The sequence below is a fragment of the Arctopsyche grandis genome, chromosome 7 (genome assembly GCF_051622035.1).
Source record: "Arctopsyche grandis isolate Sample6627 chromosome 7, ASM5162203v2, whole genome shotgun sequence".
In the NCBI taxonomy this organism is placed as follows: Eukaryota; Metazoa; Arthropoda; class Insecta; order Trichoptera; family Hydropsychidae; genus Arctopsyche; species Arctopsyche grandis.
Genome location: NC_135361.1, coordinates 17,779,415 through 17,791,194, shown reverse-complemented (window position 1 = coordinate 17,791,194; position 11,780 = coordinate 17,779,415). Strand labels below are relative to the sequence as shown.

Here is an 11,780-nt window from a genome sequence, read left to right as displayed (position 1 = left end):
GGAAATGATCTAATACCAATTTTCAGGAACCGTTTCAACAATGATCAGATAAAATTGGCAAACTATGATAGAGAAACGATCGATTTGGAGTCACAAAACCCCCAAACCTAACCAGCAGTTTGACGAGGACTCGAACCTTCGACCTCAGTGGTGCTAAATATATACGCTACCATTAAGCCAAACTGCTGGCTATATATGTATGTATGTTACGTAGCTGACAAACTCTACGAGTCGTATACAATGTGAGCCGCGAATATCCAGAGGTTACGATGCTCTGGTGTAAATCCATCTATTCGTACGTCGGTGTATTTAATGGTTTGCGTTTGAATCATTTTATAAATATAGGCACACGTTAATCAAATCGGATAATGTTTTCAAAACTATAAACGTGTTTAATTTTTACGATGCAATAATAATTCATAAAAATGTTAAAAAAATAAGGGTGCCATTTATCGGCCCGGCAAATAAGAAGAATGCCCCTCTCTAAAATAGCTCGCACGTTACATATGAAGTTTACAAAATATCATATGTAATCGCAATATAATCATTATTTCTATCTACCCACAGCATAGAATAATTAAAATTCACCTGTAACATGGTCTACAAAAGTAGGTCTGGCCTTTTTAAGGGGCGTATGCTCGGGGGGCGGAGTCTCATCTCGGCGCCTTTTCTCCGCCTGGGGGGCGGCGTCGCCCATCGGCGCCCCTAGGTGCTGCCGCCCCGTTCGTACATGTCTCTTTGATTCACAACGTTGCACCGCACTGCACTCGACAGCTCATATGGCCCACTGCCACCGAAAACGTCATACTTGCAACTTATTCTGAAAACAAATACATATTACAATTGTATATAAACATATGTATATGTGTATGTAAGTATTAATGCATATAGTATTATAAATGTTTCAACGAAAACATTTAATTTATAACTAGAAGTTTTAATACATAATGTCGTAATTGGTATATTATATTATTTATATATGGTATGCTTATACATAATACTGAACAAAACATTACACATCTGAGGTGTATCTATTTTGTAGAACTTCTTTTTAACATTTGAACAAATATGTACGTTAAGTTGATAGATAAGCATGTTTTTTACAAAAGTATTAGTGCATTTATAGGTTTTTGAAATTATATAGAAACTAGTGTTGAACTCGAAGACTAGAGACGCTTATTTTGGCTAGATGTTATGGCTAGAGTTATGGCTACAGTAATGGCTAGAGACGCGTATTTTGGGCATCTATTTTTGTCAATTTTAGCATTTTCATTTTGCATTTTAGCATTTTAGGGCATTAAAAATGTTAGTGCATTTATAGGTTTTTGAAATTATATAGAAACTAGTGTTGTACCGAAGACTAGAGACGCTTATTTTGGCTAGATGTTATGGCTAGAGTTATGGCTAGAGTTATGACTAGAGTTATGGCTAGAGTTATGGCTAGAGTTATGGCTAGAGTTATGGCTAGAGTTATGGCTAGAGTTATGGCTAGAGTTATGGCTAGAGTTATGACTAGAGACGCGTATTTTGGGCATCTATTTTTGTCAATTTTAGCATTTTCATTTTGCATTTTAGCGTTTTAGGGAATTAAAAATGTTCAATTTTAGCGTCTATTTAGCATATATGTTTATAAAGAGTTTAATTTTAAATAATAAACAATTTCGATGTATTTTAATAAAATTTATATAAATACATATATACAATTTAAAGACAACACAACAATAAAAAAATAATAGAAAAATTCAAAAATGTTTTGTTATTAAAATTACAAAGAAAAAACATGAATATTAAGAAACAAAGACAAAAAACAAAAAACGTATAATACCAATTAAAATTTATTAAAACTCAACATGGAGCATATTTGTACAGATTCAGATTTGTGCGACGATCGGTAACAATTATGTATATTGTATGTACTTATATTATATTTAATTTTTGTTGCCATCAATAATAGCAATATATCCGGTGAGGACTCACTTTTTATATTCTCTATTAATTGTCTAATGACCACTTAAACGAAAACCATGTGAAACGTATAAGAGGTTAGAAAAAAAGTGCTGATATCCTTCCAAACATTGAGCCTCTGTTAATACATTAAACAATGGCAGGTTTCTAAAAACCAAAACTGTTTATTTAACAAAAACATTAGATTTTGTACCTGCCACAGATGGATTGAATAGTTTACTCAATGTTTGGAGGAATAGATTTGTCTCATTTAGTCTTGAATGCGATTCTAGTTTTAAGACGCTTTTTTGAGCTGCCTTTTGGATACACAGCTCCAACTGTCTCCTTTTGCTTACAGTAGTAGACGAAAGCAGTTGCTTGGTTTCGACAGGAAAAACACCGTCTATGGTAAACTGCAAGCTCTGTTTTATCCCCTTAATTTCTTCATGTAATAAGTGGGCAAAGGGATAGGAAGACCAATCTAAATTTTCTATTAATTTATGCAAAATTTATTATAAATTTTATGCAAATTTCACTTTTCTTTGTTATTTTAGCAACTATTCGCATATTGTACGAATTTAGCATCTATTAGCATCTATTCCGAATTTTAGCATCTATTGATAATTTATGGCAAAATACCCAAAATACGTGTCTCTAGTTATGGCATATTGAGTTATTAAATAAAAAAAATTAAAAGAAATGTGTCGCTCCTGTACTCGATCCCTACAACGGTCGTATTTTTTTCAAATGCCTTTTAAATATACATATTTATATTTAATTGTTTAATATGAAAAAAGGTAAAAACTACCAACTATTCTACATATAAACAATAGAAAAATTTATTAATCAAATAAATTTTCTCAGAGAGTTATCTTCCTAGAGGAAACATTGGTAGCAAACATTATATAAAGAAGTTTTTTGTTTATCTGTTATCATGTTCGTATTATATTCGAACGTTTTGTTGGCAGTGTTTTTACTGTGACATATGTACATATGTCGAATTGAAATATATTGTAAATTATATCAATTAAATATATGTATTTACATTTTTATTATACACCCAGTTGAATTTATTAATTCATCTGATATTTTTCCGGAAACAATTCCAGGAAAAATGTAAGTAGAGTGTGTAAATATTTAGAAAGACTTTTCCTTAAATCCGAACGTAGAAATGCCTCGTCAAAATCATGTGACCGGCGATACACAGAAAATGAATTATTACTATATAAAAAATTAACCGCAAAAAATCAGGGCTTCTCCACCTTTATATTATTTTTTGCTTCTGAACTAAATATGTATGTACCTTATACAGAATTTCTTTCCATAACTAAATACTCTCACGAAATAGGCAACACATTAAACAATCGTCGCAAAAAAAAAATTGCAATTCTAAAAGTCGACTTTTCATCTCTATTACTTCACATCCTATTTTTGTACGGTGGCACGTTTAAAATTATTTTATTTTATTCGAGAACTTTTGGGGCATCAACTTTCATGCGGATATTAATAATGCCACGCGCTCATACATGAATGTGCACGATTATAAATAAATTTACAGTGATTTGGTAAAGGTCTACGTCTCTTGTGAGTACATAAATGTGTGCCGAAGGTAGATGTGTGACCTTTCCGAATACGAACCAATATTTGACCCCAAAAGGCTGTGCACTTTATTCGTAAATGTCAGCTCACGTCAATATTTGAAAATGGGACACAAGATATGTACATACATATATCGATGAAGTTTTAATATTGAATTCAATATAATAGCAAAACCTAATATAAAATTATCTTGATTATCTAAATGCAAACTGCTTTAGATCGTTGACTCTAAAGAGAATATAGTTTAATTACACTGAGCAAAAAAAATCATATTTTTTATCTACCAGAGCGGATATTAATCAATTTTTAATAAATTTGACCCCTTAAATTTTTATATGACAATGATATTTGTTGGTTTCTTCTCATTTATGAAATATGGGTGGTTAAAAAAAATGCGCAGTTTTTACAGATTTTTGGCTTTTGCAATCATTAATTCAAAATCTAGTATTTCTGTAACAAAAATGAGTATTGCAATCAATAGTCAGGAGTTTTTTCTATTGATTGTGATTTTTTATTGCTTTAAAATACGTATTATCTAGCGAATTTTATGAGTCAAAAATATTTGTTTTCAATTCACCGTCGCAATATAGTCTAATTAAAATGCTAATGCTAATGAATTGAAAAGTTATTAAAAATTGGCTCTAGTAAAATAAGGTGAAACATTTCAGAAATTAGTTTAAGTCCTATCAAAAATTTAAGAACACACAAAATATTCGTAGAGGAGAGGAAGAAAATATCTGAAATTTTATTCGTTTTATGAGAACAGGCTTTCATACATATGTACATAAATTGCATATTTCATCCACTTTGTATATATGCATATGTATTTCAGATATGGTAAAGATCGGATGAATTAAGATAGTTGAGAAAATAAAAAATAGATAAATTCATTTTTGATAATATTATCAAAATTCCTGCATTTTAAAAATTACGTAATAAATTTGATATCGAACATTTCTTTACAACGAATTTTGATAAATCATCTTAAAAGAACTAAAGACCTTTTTAAAATTTGCATCAATAAGTCAGCACTTATTGATTATATGACGAGGAAATTTTGTGGATTTTGAAACTTATTAGAAGTTCTATAAAATGTTAATAGATCGAAACTTCTCAAATTGATAAACAAGTAGAATATGTAGGTACATACATACTAGTCTATACATAATTAAAGAAACATCAAAAATCTTCCATAAATATTTGATATTTGTGTAAAAGATATCGAATCTATCTAATCTATGAGTAATACTGTTGTTGACTTTTTTATATTGTAAAAACAATCTTGCTTTTTACAAGGATTTTTAAATTATTCAAAATATTATTTTCGTAGGTTGAACCCTTTTAACAATTCAGTAAATGCAGTTTTAATAAATGTATATATTGAAATTCAGATATGGTCGTATTTCGTAACGATTGGAGTATCTTACTCGTGAACGCGGCAGATTTAAAGCGCGCGCGATATGTACGAGCGGCACCGAACTTCTCCGAAGGGATACGAGCGGCTACAAGCGACTACAAGCAGCTACGAGCAGCTACGAGTGACTACGAGCAGCTACGAGCGGCCGTCATCATCGCTGCTTTGGTGTGTACTGAGGTATCAGCCTGGTTCGGCCCCGTGCGCCCCTGTAAATAATCAATACCTATACTCGCCGCATCCCTCAAACTTTTCCCGCATTTTCACGATGATTTATACGAGGGAAATTCCGAAACCGAACACCCTTCCTCCTCGCAATGTCATTCACCTGTAGCCTCACCCTCCAATTCTTGCTTTTATTGCCCGAAATATACAGTGTACAAAATGCACCGTATTGAAATTACTGTTGATAAAATGGGAAGTGCAATCAAACACCGAATACATTATTTTTATTGCCGTCTTAGATTAGATGCTTATGTAAGCATTGTTTGCGGAATTGATAATTATTTATATCGAGTATGCATTATATTATTAGCAACTAGGAAATTCATTGCCGGTTTACCGGTCTAAAATAGGGTAGGAAAATTTATCAGGCAATCTGTACTTCTGCATGAATAATTTGAAAAATATATAAAGAAAGCATTTGGCAAGAAAATTTCACTGATTTTATAGATTGTATAGCATTATGTAATAGTCTAATGACCACATAAGAGCTTAAAACTTTAAAAAATATATTGGAAAAACCCGATATATATATTATATATAAGAATATAAATTTAATTATATCAATAGAAGATAAATTTCAACTGATCTCCGAAACAATAGCATCATTACGAAATTTGGACTTGAGCTTCAGTTCATACTATGTATGTATGTATAACTCATTTCAATTAATTTGACAAGACTTGATTTCGATTTCTATTGGTAAAGGAACTTTTCTATACGTAAACATCAAAATACACGACACCTATTGGTTAACCGACAGTAATAGCATATACATATATTTGTTTACTGCTAAGTTAACTAAAACGAGATATGTACATATATTTCATTCCCGGAATCCTGAGCTAGATTTAATTAATGATGTGCTATAATTCAGAGTTATGTAGTTTCCGTCTGGTAACTACATAATATTTAAATCAAATCTAATCTAAGATTGTTTCTTTTGTTTATTTCGAGGAATTTAATTTGGAAGAGGATGAAGAAGAAATATTTACAAAGAATAGTAGGTGTAGATTATTGCTTTCGTGTTAATATTACGATATTGTACGTATGCATATTTATTTAATATTACGCTTGACACAAAATATTCTAAACTGTGTCTAGTACATATCCAAAAAATAGTTTTGTTGTGTATCAAAATAGAAAGAATCGATTCAAATCGTGTGAGTTTGAGAAACACAATCACTGCAGATATTAGTGTGCCCTTTGCACAGCCTAGGTACGAGTTTTCCGTTTTTCTATTTTCTTTCAGTCACGTAATCGCTATTTTAGCGATCACCATTCATCGTAAGGTTAAGCTGAACTAAGTAAACTCGATTTATATACAGTCATGTGATTTAATTCAAATTCACGCTTGCCGCCAAATTTTAAAAGTTGAATGTTATTTAAAAATAACTTACTTCCCTATAATTTAATTTTCTACATATGTACATATATTCTTTAAAATGAGTCTCAATTGTAAAGACTGTGATGTTTTTCTTTCACTCAATACAAAGGTGATTGCATACATATTTATCTCCGCTCAATTTTACAATCGCTAATTTATTAATCAATCATGCCAATTTGAAGGCTTATCAAATATTTCACATTTTAAATATAAAAAAAACTGAATATAAAAAAAAATATTGTTTCCGTATTGATTAAAAATTATCCAATTTAGTAGTGTTTAAAAAAAAATATAATGTGCAACATATAAAAAAATGTGTTGTTTTAGGATACATTTTAATAACTGACTAACGTACTATATAATTGATTATCACTATATTTCCATAACACTTTTTATTTCAATCTCACTAATTATATTTCCAAAAAACGTAAGTACTGACTTTTATTCATCACTTGTCCGGAAATAATCAAGGTAAACGATTTTGTTGGATTTTTTTATATAATTTAAATTATTTATTTTCACAGTACATACATACATACATACATTTTTACATTTTTAAGTTCAAAGTTTTCTATGCCACTTTGCGTGATAGATTACTTAAACGGTTAGAACAATACATATGAAGTATGTATATATGTATGTAATTCCGAAACAATAGATGTCTTATCAAAATACGTGACTTTGATATCTTTGAATTTTAAATATGACAAAGAGGTCGATGTGAATTAAAATTTCAGCTTAATTTTTATTTAAAGTAACCATAGAACAAAATAAGAACAAACTATAATTTAATATAGTAATTTCAAATATTCCTTCACTTTTCGTTTTGTGAATAAAAAGTATCTTTATTAATCTACATCGATATATTTTCAATCTAACAATTATTGAAAAAAAAACCCCGTATGTGTCAATTGTGATAAGATATAATCTACATCTATAAAAGACCGATTTGAAAACTTTTTCTCATTCGGTTGGGATTCTGTGGATAGGATTAACTGTTATGATATACATAGTTATCTAAAATGGACAAAAGAGTTATTTTGTTTTTATTTATATCTCTTTTGCACACCATAAAAGGTTTTTAGTTTATTATACGATCTAATATTGTAATCTATTTCACTTGTTTTATTGTTTTATATTTAATGATTTAAAATTCTTTCGTGTGTAAAATATTAATACTATAAAAATTGATTTTCAGGAACAAAACAAGTGAATGCACTAATAAAAGTTATAGCTCCCGAAAGAAATGGAACAGCTAAATTTCAAATGGACTTTTACATTTTGGACACCGTATTGTCTTGTGATATGAAACTTCCAAATGGAAGTGTTTATGAACTATATCCTAAATCTAATCTATCTGATCCAAATGTTGTAAAAGCCTCGGATAGTTACAATCAGGGCTGTGGCTTCAAAATTTTAAATGTTACTTCAAATTATACTGGTAACTATGAACTAGTTGCCGAAGTTGATGCATTATTTGAGGATCGTAAAACAATTATACAACCATTAAATGTGCTAGTTGAAGGTATGTAAATGACTATAATACTTCTGATTTCAGTATTTAATATATTATTTAATGTTATAATTGAATTTACAGAAAAAGTGAATATGGTGCCTGTGGACGCAATATCTGTTTTCACTGGTCAAAATGTGGAATTCTACCTATCCGAATCCTTGGATAGTTTGAAAAAATGTGAAATATCTCCACCAAAGATGGCAGCCCAGAAGAATTACTCTTCCAATTCAAATGATTGTTTGGTGAAAATAGAAAACATAACAAAGGAAATGAATGGCGTATGGAACGTTTCTGCCGTAGGAGATATTACATTATTTTCAAACCTGAATATCACTGTAAAAGGTAAAAATATCATTTAATTTGGAACTTAAAATGCGTTTATTTGGCATATTAATAACAATTTCCGAAATTTCAGACATACCACAAATTGAACCGAATATTGATATCGCACTGGGAGTTCCAGCTACGTTAACATTAGGTCCACCAGAGGCCATTTTTTGTCGAGCAACAAATCCTTTAGGAAGTATAGTAGTGCAAAATATTGGACAGTGCGTAGTGGAGATAAATCGTGTGACACAAAAAGACGCAGGAAAATGGACAGTAGACGTGGGACTAATGGGATCAATTTCTACTATTCAATATGAATATATTGTACTAGTTAATGATTTGGGTATGTTGAAAACACTCAATTTTTTATCGTCTTATCTTTCATACAATACATTTGGCTATTTTATATTATTATCATTTACGTTGGTGGTCCAAAGTTTTAACAGAATTTTTTTACTATGCCAATTTGTGTTTCAGGCGAACAAAACGAAGGAGAAATCTTAGCTCGCAGTGAATATGCAAAAAATGGAAGCTATGCCCGAATCGAATGTACGCTTCTTGTGAAGTCTATGAATAGTTGTCTTATTACGAGGGCAGATGGAAAAGTATTCATTTTGAATGAAGGCATAGGCATGGATCGTTACAAATATTATTCAAATAAAACAGAGTGAGTTTAAGCAACATATGTACATTTGTAGCTTACTGGTAGTCTCAAGAATGTTTTCAATACGATATATTATATTCTTTATAGTAAACTGGAAAATGGTGTAGATTATGTAAGTTGTGGAATACATATTGATAACCCAACTTCTTTTGATTTGGATCCATGGAAATGCGAAATTACTCACAGTGACAATGTACAAACATCTAGTATTATTAGTGTGAGAAAATCAATAAATTCGACTACTGGTAATTTCTGATTGTATCACTTTTTATAACTAAATCAATTTGAATTTATAATCTTTTTCTTTACTTTCAGATGATCAAAGTGTAGGTTTTGAAAATACTGCAACTGAAGCAGTTAATGCTACAGTTAATTCTCCTTTTCAAATGATGTGTAGTTATTCTTTACCAATTTCATATTGTTGGTTTAAATCACCTAATGGAACTATAATTTCCATTCTGCCAGGTACTTTTTTATATTCCTTATTTATTGCTTATCTATATTATTTATTATCAGATTACCAATAATTACCTTGAAGTGTTTATATATTTCTTATTTAAATTTGGAATGGTGGCAAAGTCGATGGACCCAAAGGTCTATTGACTCAAAATTTCACTTGTAACAAAACACAAAACAACAGTAACAACACAAAAATATTAAAAAAAAATTAGTAAAACTATAATAATAAGAAGAAGAGTTAAGTTTTAAATAACTTCTGTAAATACAACACAAACTTGTGGGTTGAAATTTTTTTCAGGTACTGTCAATGACAACTATACATATGCCGGCAATGGACTGAAAACGGGTCAATGTGGAATATTAATTAAAAATCCAAGTAAAAGTGATGATGGAATTTGGAAATGTAACGTAGGAACTGAAGATACCAAGGATTTAAGCACTGATATTAAAGTCAAAATATATAGTAAATTTCATTTCAAATTTTTAAATAAACGTTGCTTACAAATTATTTTAAATGTATTTCAAATTTGAATAAATTTTTTTTTTAGAAACACCTTTGGCCGCTGAAAACAAAAATTATATATTGAGCATAGAAAAAAAGATTGCTTGTAAAACATTTGACAAGACTTCTTTGGAATACTGTCGCTTTATTAGACCCGATGGTCAAGGCATAAATGCAAACACTAACTCTAATCAATATTCTGATAATGGAACAAATTTAGAAGACGGAGTTTGCAATCTTATTCTGTCATCACCATCAACAGTGGATATAGGAACATGGTTGTGCATTGGAAAACCACATTTTAAAGACGTTGAATACTTTGACGAATTTTATGTCGATTCTTATTATTATTACTATTATCGTAAGCAGTATTGTTTTATATTATAATTTAATGTCATAATCATTCATTGTTTAATAAAATTTACATTGTAATTTAATTATTTGCAGATGTAAGCGTGATATATATTATATTTTGGTTTTTGTTCACTGCTGCCATGACATTCATTATCGTAGTATGTATGGTAAATCTCTATAAAATTTTTACACGGCGCTACCGAGCTAGACAAACTACATCTTCAAGTCCGAGTCAATCGTCAAATATATCTGAACTTCCTTCATATGACGCAGCAGTGCTCCGGGAAGATATACAAAAAATGTCCTTAGCATAATTTCAAATTTAAATTGACTCACGCAATAAATGATAATTAAATTATCATTAGTATTATTTCTTCGTTATTTGTAAATTACATACATACGCATTTAATTTTTAAAACATGTTTCTATTTTATATAATTAAATAAATATTAATTGGTATAGTATAAAGTTTCAGTAATTTTATTTCATAGGAAATTAATCCACACACATCATTACATACATTAATATAAGTATTTAGTATACATAGATAAATTTTTAGTATACATATATCGATGGCTTAGTGCACAGATATTGTATGTCCATTTTTGAATTTTTATCGAATTTTAAGTTTGTCGATGCAGGTATATATCAGGTTTTTCTTTTTAAGGTAATTTATGTTTACCACAAAAATTACCATGAAACGTTTTCAATTTTTAAGAACGTTTGTTGAAATTCTGAACAATCATTTATTTCGTCTGTTTCATGTTGAGTGGTTTTATTTTGTTTGTTTTGGGCTATGTGGGAGTATGTTATCCCCGTTTTTACTTTTTGGCTGGGAGCGTTGGTTATCAGTGGTTTTTCTCTCAGTGTAGGAAATTTTATTTTTTGGAGTTTTTTATATACAGTGCAGCCTTTATAAATAGCTGGATGGTTCCCATTACATAGTATGCATTTTGCATCTGTGGTTCTGTCTTTTTTTTCAAACTCTATTGTGTGGTAATCTCCTCCAGATTTAATGCAGCGAGCACTGTGGTTGCAGAATCTTTTAGTATGGTTGTATCTTTGACATCATGTGCATTACGGTATCTCTCTTTTTTTTTACATACCTCCTTTACATTTCACTTACGTTTACAATTCAGGAAAATGTTTGCCTCTTCTCCGATCATTTTCATACTTTGCCATATTGCTCATTTTGTTCATCAATATAAGTAAATGGAGCCTCCGCCATTACGATGGTGCATATATATCGTGTAAGACGCGTTTGTAATTTGCCCGCCGACATTCTATTTGACGTTTGCTTATTAGTTTTAAACATAGATGGCGATAGTAAAAAAAAATTATTGGTGTTTTTATTCAAAATAATAATTTTATACACAAATTATAGAAGAGGTA

General features: G+C 30.1%; 1 protein-coding gene across 1 annotated transcript; it reads left to right on the top strand.

The window, feature by feature from the left end:
* The first annotated feature begins 7,531 nt into the window (after positions 1-7,531).
* Positions 7,532-10,852, top strand: LOC143914207 (uncharacterized). Its single transcript, XM_077434323.1, has 10 exons — positions 7,532-7,643; positions 7,765-8,091; positions 8,164-8,424; positions 8,498-8,752; positions 8,887-9,076; positions 9,161-9,318; positions 9,389-9,538; positions 9,831-9,995; positions 10,081-10,395; positions 10,482-10,852. The coding sequence occupies exons 1-10, from the start codon at positions 7,589-7,591 to the stop codon at positions 10,700-10,702; spliced, it is 2,097 nt and encodes a 698-aa protein (XP_077290449.1). The 5' UTR covers positions 7,532-7,588; the 3' UTR covers positions 10,703-10,852.
* Positions 10,853-11,780: the final 928 nt, after the last annotated feature.